Genomic DNA, 11,380 nt, shown 5'->3' with positions numbered 1-11,380 from the left:
CCTGGTGTCAGGAAAAAAAAACGTGAGCATGGGGAAATTCTGAGGAAGTATTTGCAGGAATGATATCCTCAACATTTCACTTTCCCACCATCAATTCACACCTGCCAGTCGCAGCAAACACACACACACACACACACTCTCACACTCACGCTAAAAACATGATGAGCTATTCCGTTGCATTTCAAAGTTAGTTTCCTGTCAATATAATACACACTAAATAGTACAGAGGTCACAGTAAATTTACAAAAGAGGCCTCTCCAGCATCAACAGAAATCCATATTTTTTTTTTTTCTTTTTCTCTGGCTTTGTTTCAGAAGAAATGGAAAAAAGAAAAGAAAGGAGTCGTTTCCCCTTCAGGAAAACGACTGAGAAAAACAGTCTCGCAGAAAAACTCAGAGCGGGGTTCGCGGACATTATTTAGTCTACTGAGAAGTCACTTATTCGTGTTTTCAATGACCACAGTTCCTCCTGCGTTTGACGGAAAGAACGACCGGTCTTCCAGAGCGTCACTAGTTTCCACCGCGTTCCTCCTTTTGGATGAATTCAGCACATAGAGAAGTCACACATTTGTTGCATTGGTTTTACAGTTATATGGAGTAAGGCCATAGTTCTGAAAGTAAAAACAAGGTTAGCTATTCTCTGCAGCATGCTTCTTTTGGGTGTATGCCACGGCAGAGACAAAGTGTCACGTCAAACCCCAAACACGCCTTTTTTTTTTATTAATTTATTTTTCTATATATATATATATTTATATACCCCCCAGTCTCAAAGACTCAGTAATGCTCCGTACATACATTCACTGACTAATTACAATCTCTTTGCCCTGCTTTCTCCATCCGCCTGATCTCAAAGTTCATCGTCAGAGGAAAAACAAAAAAGAAGAACGTTTGAATTGACTTATCTGAATTCATCAAAACATCTAGCTACGCTGCGCCGTCATCTGTTCAGAGCTCCGTGTGGTGATGATGTTAGTCTAAATTCACACCTCGGCTCTGCTATGCAATCAAGCGATATCGCGCCAATACTGGCTCCAAATTTATTCTCATTTTGAGCTGCTTTTGAGGAACCTTCTAAACACACACGTCTCGTGGCGTGCAGGAAGTACTGCAGTGGAACGGTGATGTCTTTAAGAAATAAACCTAAACCTCTTCTGTTGCATGAAACGCCACAGATGGAACTTTAGTTTTCTTCACCGACGAGCAAATAAAACTAAACACGGATCAGACAATCTCACAGGGATTCCCTCCATTTTTTTTTCTTCACATACTTACATTTACTAAGGAGTGCTTGATTTACTTATTATTTATCATCCACACGTGTCACCTCTTCAGCCCAGTTCAGCCCTCTTCTCTCTGACTTTTGTCTTTTCAGTTGCTTGCTAGACTTACTCCGATGTGTCGAAGGTTTCTTAATAATTCTCTCACTCTGTGATGGAGTCGAGGAGTACAATCACGTAACCAACATCTACAGAAATAATATCACCTGCGAGTTGCTTTGTGTTGTGGATCAGGTACCAATAAAATACTCACAGGTTCCTACTGACGCCTAAATGTTGGTACGGTGCAAGAAAACAAGAGAGCTAGGCCATTGGGAGTATTCATTTTAAATGCTAGGTGCCTACAAGACACAGGTATTTGAGGACATAAACCAACCAGGCATCAGGTACCTTCCTAATATTGTGTAGGTCTCCCTTGAGTCTCCAAAACAGTTGTGACTCATCAGAGAATGGACATGGGCCTTCTGAGGGTGTCCTATGGTGTCTGCTGTAATGGGTATATTTGATCAGTTTGGGATCTAGTGAATTTGGAGGCCAGGTCAACACCTTGTGCTGTTCTTCATGTTTTTTTTGTGTGTGTGTCCTGCTGGGGATGGCTGCTGCCATCAAGGAGTGGATTGCTATGGGGTGGGGGTGCCTGGTCTGGTCTGGTCTAGGTGGGTGCTACATGTCTAAGTAACATCCACATGAATGAATGCCAGGTCCAAAAGTTTCTCAGCAGAACACTGAACTGTCAAAAGATGGTCAATGTTATTTACCTCTCCTGTCAGTGGTCCCTAAATAGAAACATCATCAGGTTCCCTTCAATAATAATTAAAAAAAAAAAAAGTCAGCTTTGTTCACCTCTAAAGTCTCCATCATCTTGTTTTCTTCCACTGTATATATACGTTTAATCATCCATAGTACAGGTGCTATTATAAATTGCCGCTGCTGTTCCTGGGGTTTTCATCTTTTTAATTTGAGTTGTTTTAACTGCACCAACCTCTGAGGGCGTTCCTGTCCGAAACGTCGGTAACAATCAGTCACACCGCTCAATTAAAGTTTTTAAATTCACATTCGTTCACACGTGATTCTGTTTCTTCCTTATGTGACAGAATACACTACAGTATTAAACGGATTCCTGGCTTTCAGTGTGGAATGGCTTCTTTGTTTTCTTCGGGATTTTCTCCAACTCAACCATCATCAACTCAGGACTTTTCTAATTCTCCATGATGCAGCTCATGTAGTTTATTGGTGGCTCTTTTTTGTTAGCATGGTTTCCACAGTGACTGTATTATTACTGGCATATTTTACTATTAAAGTATTTTATTTTATTTAAGTCTTACTCCATATATGCTTTTGAGTTTTGAGTCAAAAGGTTTTTTTTTCTGCTTTGTTTTTTCTTTACCACTGCACTCACTAGTTTACACCCACTGCTTAAAAGTAGCTTGCATTGCATCAAATGCCACAATTACTCAAGCAAATACAATATGCAATACAATCCGCTTACTGCTTTCTCTTCACATCATCATCTCTGGTTAAATAACACAATAAGGCTCTCGTGGTAGATGAGGTTTAGTCCTGCAGCAGGCTGGTAGGTAGGAAAGGAGCCCTTTCTTCAAGTCTTTGTTAAAGAAGAAACAGACGATAGGATTGACCCCAGCTTGGGCAAAGCTCATCCACACAGTGGTGGAGAGGTACCGGTGTGGTATTGTGCAAGCCTTGACAAACACCCTCCAATAGCAAGCCACTATGTAGGGAGACCAAAGCACCAAGAACAGCAGAGTGATCACATAGAACATCCTGCCAAGCTGCTTCTCCGTTTTGAACTCCTCCATGCCCAGCAAACGCCGGTTCTGATTGTGCAAGTTCTGCCGAATCCCCAGCAGAGTGGGCGGCATGGGGCCCCTACCAAAGCCCGCAATCCAGTTGGCTGCTGCTTGGCCCGTAGCCCCTGGACCGTGGAAGGTCCAGTTCTGACTGATAGCTGGAACCATCTGCACGGGCTTCATCTTGCGGTGCTTATACTCAAAAAGGAGTAACTTCATGTACACAACGTGTGTGGCTAGGATGAGCACAGCCAGCATTAGCATAAAGCCTAGCGTATCATTAGCCTTGAAGTAGCGATGCTCAAAAATGCACTGGTCCTCCTCACGGATGAATTTGTAGGTGCCCACATCAAAAACCGGTGGGAAGGCCATCGCTACAGACAGTGTCCACACCATGCACACAACCGCCACGCATGTCCAGAATGTCATGCGCTTCGAATAAAAGCGGTGGTGTGCGATGGCCATGTAGCGAGTCACGCTGATACAGAAGAGCATGAAAGCGGCGTGGAAACAAAAAAGCACTGCCATGAAGGCCACCACCTTGCAGCTCAGAACACTGTAGGTCCAGGCAGACCCGTTCTTTATAGACACCAGCACAAAGGGGAAGCAGATGGCTGAGCGAATGGTGTCCGCCAGGCAGAGGTCCAGCAGGAAGTAGTAAGGTGCCTTGTGCAGGGCCCGGTCCCGCAGAACAAGCAGAGACACCACCAGGTTGCCCACTAAACTGATGCAGATTATCAGCCCCAGTAAAACCAGCTTAATGTAGGTTGTGACCGCTGAGGAAGAACTCTCCGCTACCATACCCCCTGCAGTAGCAGCCACTGCCGCCATGGGCCCCGGAGGCCCTTCGTTGCTCTCATTTCCATTTGCCATCCCGAATGTCCACCCCCCAATGCCACCTCTTCTTCTAACACCAGAGCCACCTCTCCACCGCCGCCTCCCCCGCCTACTGGTCGTTCTTTCGTCCTCGTGGTTGCTTCTTTTCCGCAGTTCACTAGGAAAAGGAACACCTCAATCCACCTTGTGCCACTTTGAGCAAGGTCCGTTTGTAGGTGTATTTTTTCATCTCACTCATGGATCCTCTCCAGAAGCCTGAAAGCAGTCAGAAGAGATAAACAAGTATTAGTTTTATGGGCCTTGCCAGGTCTTATCCTGTATAACAACTTATCCAGGTATAAGTTCATAGTTACGGGTTATTTTTGATCGTCATGTTTGACACCAGGAAAAAAATATCACATGAGCTTCAGTAAAGTTCAACATCACATGCTGTCAGCCACCAGAATGGGCTTGTAGTTCCCAGCTGCCTGTGACCCCTATGTATACCGGGCTACTAATCCATCTCATCCCCAGGTCGTAGTCTCAGTCACTTGGTAGACACGTTCAAGCCATGTGTAATAGGCCCAGACCCTACGCAAACCCTAGCGACGTAGCCTGACGTGCACCTCCCCAGAAACATAACTACGACGCAGAGAGCAAGAGCTGTGATTGGTCCGCTTGGTAGTAGCATGTTTCCCCTTTGGTATTTCCTGGCTGCTTCTCCACCTCTGCAATTTTTGAATTGATTGTTTTGGATCAATAAAGACAGAACACATCGAGGAAAGGTTAACTGAGGAGGTTCGGAGATACAAACATTTGTATGACTTGTCTTCACAAGTTTCAGTCGCCATTGCTGAAAGTGAAGCAGGAAGTAGAAACAAAAATTAACCCGACTGGCAAATAAGACATAGTGCTGACTAGCACTGTGGGTTTGGGTGGAGTTTTTATAGGGTGAGCGCACAAATATAAATGGCTCGCACCAGCTTAGGCTACATGCTCAAGTTATGGCATCTATGTCCCGCAGTACTCAAAAGAAGCCTTTTTGTTGATAAACCCTGTTCTTCAGATCACAGTTTTTGCTCTGCTCTGCCTGTATCTGCGGTCAAATCTGTGGTAAAATAAACACCTGCATGTTGAGTTCTGCTTCTGGGTTCAGTGGTTACAACTGTGCAAAGCAATGTACTGAAATTCTTTCTCCAACAGCTCTAATTTTGTTAGTAAAGAAACTCATGAAGCAGTTTCTACTAAGAATCAAAGAAATGCTCAACTAGGCCATGCCGGTTTGTCAGATGGGATTTATGGCTCTTTGCAGGGAGCCGAAACTTGTGGAGCTGTTCCTTTCAAAGTGCTGTTCAAAAGACTGGTTCATTTTTATATTTATTTATTTTATCCTCGAAATAAGCATTGTGATAGGGTAAGATCTGGATCAGGATCATTCAAACTTAGACATCCTACCAGTACATATTCTCTTGGTGAGATATCTGAGCCCATCTATATCTAAAATCTAGATTCTAGATAGACAGGTGGGTATTTATCGCGTGAGAAATTTAGGTACACACCTTCACACTAACCAGGAATCGAACGCTGGTCCACTGCTCACCACTATACCACTTCCGTCACCAACACCGTCTCACAAACACAGCTCAACGCAACTGCAACTCGGTTCGTTGCAACGATCATTTTAAAGAGCCGGTCAATAGATTCGGTTCATTCGTGAACATCACAGCTCTACAGCCTGGATACAGTGTCATTTCTTATAGTATTTAAAAAAAATAAAATAATAAAATGTATGTTCCACCCAGTTCTGTGGTAATGCAACTAACATTCACCGGTACATCATGCTTGTTGTATTCTGCTCCTGCATTCAGCTGCACATCCTCCATAGGGTTGTTTGTACGTAGACCGCATGCAGATTAGATCCTAACCCAAGGAATGGGCGTATTAGAGAAACACCACCGCAAAACCCACATTGTTGTAAACATGATTCTGCTGACGAAGCTTTCACGGAAGGTTAAAGGAAACAGGGTTAATGAAACTGGCAGTTTAACTTCAGTTTTTGTTTGCTATCTTCCTTTTAAGATGCAACTCATCGTGTCATGCATGGTTCAGAAAGAGTCAAAATTACTAATGAAGCCAAATCGGATGGCTTCATTAGTAATTTTGCAACTATAGATGAGTTGCAGAGGAAGCTAAAACAGACTTGAATTCTTTATGCAACTCCCCATAACATGACATCATTGGTACAGTTTGAACAGAAGGATGGATGTCAAGGGTGGGCAGGAACTAACTGATAAAAATCTGCCCCCCGAGAGACTGTAGGTGATGGCAGCTGTAAGCTTTATAAAACAGGTGACGATACCCAACAATTAAAACTTCAGATTGGTCCGTTTTGGGGCTCCGTTTGTATATATCGGTAGCTTATATCCAAGATTGTGGTTGATTGTCAGTGAGCTGGCTCAGTGCAAGCGAGGCGAGTGATTGATCCCCTGTTCTGATTCTTGGGGTTTGATGAGACTGATGAAATTTTAGTAGGTGCCAGTGACAAAGAAGGGGATCTCGCCAGTGATTGCATAGCATCCTTGTCATTCTCAGGCTCTGACTGTCGGTGAGACCAGCCTGCACGTGGTCACCACAAATAAAATAAATTCCTCAACCTGTGGGAAACACAAGGATAGTTTTATTCAATAGGTTATTTCTATTTTTTTACAAATTTTGCAGTAGTAAAGTACATATCATGACATTACACGTGTAGCTTTGATTTATATTTTTTTACCCCACATTGTAGAAAAGAATGAGATATAATATATATATATATTGCCTAAAAATACAAAGATATGATTTGTGGTCCATGTTGCTGAGCCGTGCTTCTTAGTGTTTATTACTCGCAAGTTAAAATTTGCTAAAGTGAGTCGAAAGGTCAAACTCCCGATTTTAAAGTTGTGACTTTTGTGACGCCCATCATCAAAATGCACTTTAATACAGTGTCCCACTTGACTTTTGTTCACTTTCTGTCATGAGAACAAAGGATCTCTACCTAATGCCGTTTTTAAGCGTGCCATGAGTTAGTCGCACGAAAGCCCAGATTATAAGCGAACCCTGGAAACTTCCACACGGAGATATACGAAGATCCCCGATACTGAACTACGCCGTCATTGTTGAGAAAACATGCACCTTAACTCCACATGGCTACTTTCTACTGTAGAGATCAACACATGCTGATAAATATAGATATTACCAAGGGAACTGCTAAATTGCTAATAAAAAAAAAAAAAAAAAAGTGGATCTTGAGTGACTGCATCAAATAAATGCGTCCTTAATGTATCTTGGGTGTGTTCACACCTGTACTAAGCTGGACTCTGATCTGATCACACAGGATCACTGTACTATGTACACAGATTAGACATAACATTATGACCACCTTCCTAATATCGTGTAGGGCTCCCTTGTGGTGACTCATCAGAGAATGGACATGGGCCTTCTGAGGGTGTCCTGTAGTGTCTGGTAACAAGATGCTGTTAGTGGGGGGCCTTTGAGGTGAGGGGCCTCTGTGGATCATCCCACAGATACTTGATCAGTTTGGGATCTAGTGAATTTGGAGGCCAGGTCAACACTTTGTGCTGTTCTTCATGTGTGTCTGTGTCAGGCTGCATCCTGCTGGGGATGGCTGCTGTACATCAAGGAGTGTCATTGCTATGGGGTGGGGGTGTCTGGTCTGGTCTAGATGGGTGCTACATGTCTAAGTAACATCCACACCAATGAATGCCAGGTCCAAAAGTTTCCCAGCAGAACACTGAATTGTCGCAAGATGGTTTAAATGTTATTTACGTCTCCTGTCAGTGGTTTTAATGTTGTGGCTGACCGGTGTACATAGATATATTTTCAAGATATAGCTCCTTCTTCCTTTCACTTAGTAATTATTAAATACAAAAATACACACTTGTCTTTAATGTGACAGGAGGGACTGAGATGCCTACCAATGAAAAAGAGATGAAAGAAACCTCGTAGCGGTGTGAATGGTTAACTAACAATTAAAGATCAAATTTATCAAATCAAACTCTTTCCGTCAACTTTTTTCATTGTGTCATTGTCACAGCTTCAGCCCTCATTTCTTCACTGGCCACCAGGAGCGGCTGGAAAATGAGAGACGGGCTGTGTGTCTTGAAGGAGGGGCTTTGTGAAGGAAGTTGGTTGGCATTGGAGGGCAGAGTCTCTGTCAGGAACTGGGTAGCAACAGCAGCCCAATACCTCTGGCTCGATGTCGGTGGGAGGAGGCGACAACGCTCACTGGTTGCTGACAGCGGGGCCCAGTGCATCAGGCCTCCTCGCATACATAACAGCGCACGGGTCTAATGAGGACACAAGGACCCCCGGCTGCTGCAGTCCACATCCGAGGGGTGTGGATGGCTTAAAATCTTCACACCACATAGGCTCTGCATTCCTCCGGGATGAGGCTGGTTTTCATCGGGGGGGGGGGGGGGGGGGGGGCGTGCATACACAGAAAACGACGTAAAATCACTTGGCTGTCCCAGTGCTGGGAGAAGCCCTGAGCCTAGTGGACATCCTGTATTATTTATCATCTTCACAACACAGCGTCACATCCGCCAGTGTCAGCTGCTGTGAGGCATGCATCAAAAATGAGTTTTTACTCTGCATTAAGCAGTGCTCATTAGATAGTCGCCCCGTAGAGGCTGAGGTAGACAAAAGGCATCAGTCTCTGTGAGCTGCAATAGTTTGGGCCTGCAGGAGGCTGCTGGGAGGAACACAGCCTTATCACAGCCAAATGAACGGCCTGCAGGGATGCAGAGGCAGCCACCGCTGACATTTAGCAATACAAGTCAACACAAAATGGTTGTCATGGTGTGCTTCTTACCTGCTGTGGGGCCACTTGTCCTCCAGACTATGGCAGGCTGGACGTCTGTTGCAGTCTACATGAAATAACAGGCTCCAGCGACCCACCTGACAGGACAGAGGCAACCTTATCAGTGATCCACAAAAAAACAAAAAACAAAACAAAAATGTGCGCTAGGCGAAGGCTCCTGCAGACTCCCTTCTAAAAAGCAAAGGGTTTAGGCCTACAAAAGTCATAACTTCGTTTCCTCTTTTTTCTTGTGCATGTCATGTCTCCGTGCTTTTCCACAGAAGCCGCCGCCGCCGCCGCGCCGCCGGAAAATAAAACCTCCAGTCCCGCTGACAGCAGAGGCGGTGGTGGTGGGTTCATCACATTCACCGTTCACTTCACACTGGTGCCATCCATTTCCAGTAATCCCCCGATGTTCTAAATCAGACACAGCGGTGTGGTGTTCAAGCATTCATTAAGCCATTTTCCCTTGGAGCTGACAGACGCCAGCAGACGCCCTGAGACCGCGTCGATCCGCCGATGCGCTTCCTCTCGCATTATTCCGGTCAAAGCGAAGGAAGCCAGATGTATGGAATCCTTATGCATTCCGATAGTGCACCATAATACAAGGGGGGCAAAAGAAAAAAAAAAAAAAGACGAGAGGAGAGGAGCCCGGAAAGCCCCGATCAGGCTGCTTCGGGCTGCGGGATAACACCGAGGCCGGTCCTCGATCTGTTCCGCAACCCGTCAGCGGCCGCGCATCACAAAACAGGTGCGTATGTGAGGGACAACCATGTGGATGGAAATATCCGGAGGAAAATTCTGCCCCGTGTTCTGCCCCGGGAGCAGTGCAGAAGCGCAGTGTTTTTCAGAGCAGAGACGCTGGCGATGGAGCCGGTTTCGGGAAGAAGCTCATCATCCAATAGTCGGGACGGGCAACTCCTGCTGGTAACGGCGGTGATTTCAATCCCGTTTGTTCCATGGACAGGGGCGTCCCGAAGATGTTTGGGGTACGTGGGTGCACCCCAACCACAGAAATCTCCCACAGCTTATTTATGAAAAACAGTCTTGGCAATGGCTAAATAATAATAATAATAATAATAGCAGCAATATTAGGGGTTGTACGACTTCAGATTTTTGTTAAGTTGACTATTGTGTGATAAAAGTTGAGTTGACACTGACTAGTCTTTAGATGAAATCTATATTCTTGACCTGAATACATACGCTGAGAACAGACAGCTCATGTGCTACATACTGTGAGCTGCAGATATGTATAGCCTGTATAAAAACAGGCAGCACCTCAGGACCAACAATAGCATTTAATAGTACTCCACAGCGGGAAGCCTTCTCCGTGTACCGCAGCTAAAGGTCTAATTCATTCATTCATTCATTCATTCATTTCCATCCACCGATGAGAGGTCGGGTGGTGGTGGCAACAGGTTAAGTACGGAACTCCAGACGCCCCACACCACAGCGACACATTCCAGTTCTTCCCAAGGAATCCCGAGGCGTTCCCAGGCCAGACGAGATATATAATCCCTCCGGGGAGTTCTTGGTCTGCCCCAGGGTCTAATATCTTTGACAAATGTTCAGCCTCCTTCTCTCTGTTACCACAGGACGTTTGGTGAAGTTGTTAACTGACTGCTGTCCAGAGGATTTGGACCGTTCCTCTGCTAGCGTTAGCGTTAGCCTTTTCAGATGCATTGCAGTAGTACTTTAGTCGTATTTCAGGACTGACATGTCACAGTAGTATGGTCTTCATCTTTAGTGAAGTATTTCCACACACTTGATGAACCGCTGCTAGTTTGCTGCAACGACCCACTGGGCTCCTCACCTGTCTTCTCGGAGGCGTCCATGTTGTTATTATCACGTGATCAGTGACTAGTCCACGTGATGCTTAAAGCATTAGGTCGTGTTCGACTTCATGCAGATCTGTGCAGATCTGACTTGACGTGATGCATGCTGGGTTGAACAAGTTCATTTTAACCAATCATATTCGAGGTCTATGAGCATGAACAACCCAGCATGCATCACGTCAAGTCAGATCTGCACAGATCTGCATGAAGTCGAACACGCCTATTGTGTCACAGCAGTGAAGTCGACAAACCAACAACTAGTCGACTACTTTGTACACCCAGTAGCAGCTACAGCATATAGACTTATTTAATTAACAATTTTTAATTTGTGAAATTTAATTATCATTTAACTATTTCTGCTGAATATAAGTATATTTTATCTCGATTAATTATTTTATTTACTCTTTTTTTTAAAATAATTTCTTGTGAAAATGTCTGTCCTGTATATTGTCTTTTTTGTACCTCTTGGGTTTCCATAGATCTTCCTGGCTGCCCCTCTCTGAGCTTTGATGTATTGCTGTGTGGAAAATGTTCTGTTGCTGTGGTATTTAGTGGTTTTCTCTGGAAATTCAAATCATTTTCGTTATCTCTGTTTAGTCAGCCCACTCCGTGCTTTTCTTCTTGCTTTGGCCACCAGGTGTCACTGTTTTACCTCGTGTGTATTGCTCCTGGTTTGGAGAAGTGTTGCTATTTCCTGTAAATTCATTGGTTTTCCAGTATCATTTCAAAGACTCATAAATAGCTGGTACAGTGTACCTTGAGCTACATGTTCTGTGTAATGTTAAAA

The 11,380-nt window shown here is 44.5% G+C and overlaps 1 protein-coding gene across 1 annotated transcript; it reads right to left on the bottom strand.

Moving 5' to 3' along the window:
• Positions 1-2,179: 2,179 nt before the first annotated feature.
• gpr173 (G protein-coupled receptor 173) lies at positions 2,180-9,446 on the bottom strand. The gene is made up of 2 exons (XM_084553345.1): positions 8,771-9,446; positions 2,180-4,176 (listed from the first exon to the last, which is right to left on the bottom strand). Exon 2 carries the CDS (start codon positions 3,955-3,957, stop codon positions 2,794-2,796), a length of 1,164 nt encoding a protein of 387 aa, XP_084409471.1. The 5' UTR covers positions 3,958-4,176; positions 8,771-9,446; the 3' UTR covers positions 2,180-2,793.
• Positions 9,447-11,380: the final 1,934 nt, after the last annotated feature.

This window comes from Chelon labrosus (assembly GCF_963514085.1).
Source record: "Chelon labrosus genome assembly, chromosome: 10".
Classification (NCBI taxonomy): domain Eukaryota; kingdom Metazoa; phylum Chordata; class Actinopteri; order Mugiliformes; family Mugilidae; genus Chelon; species Chelon labrosus.
This window is presented reverse-complemented; position numbering and strand designations above follow the sequence as displayed.

Coding starts and splice junctions, on each gene's coding strand:
- gpr173 (XM_084553345.1), bottom strand. CDS start 3,957: ATGGCAAATGGAAATGAGAGCAACGAAGGGCCTCCGGGGCCCATGGCG.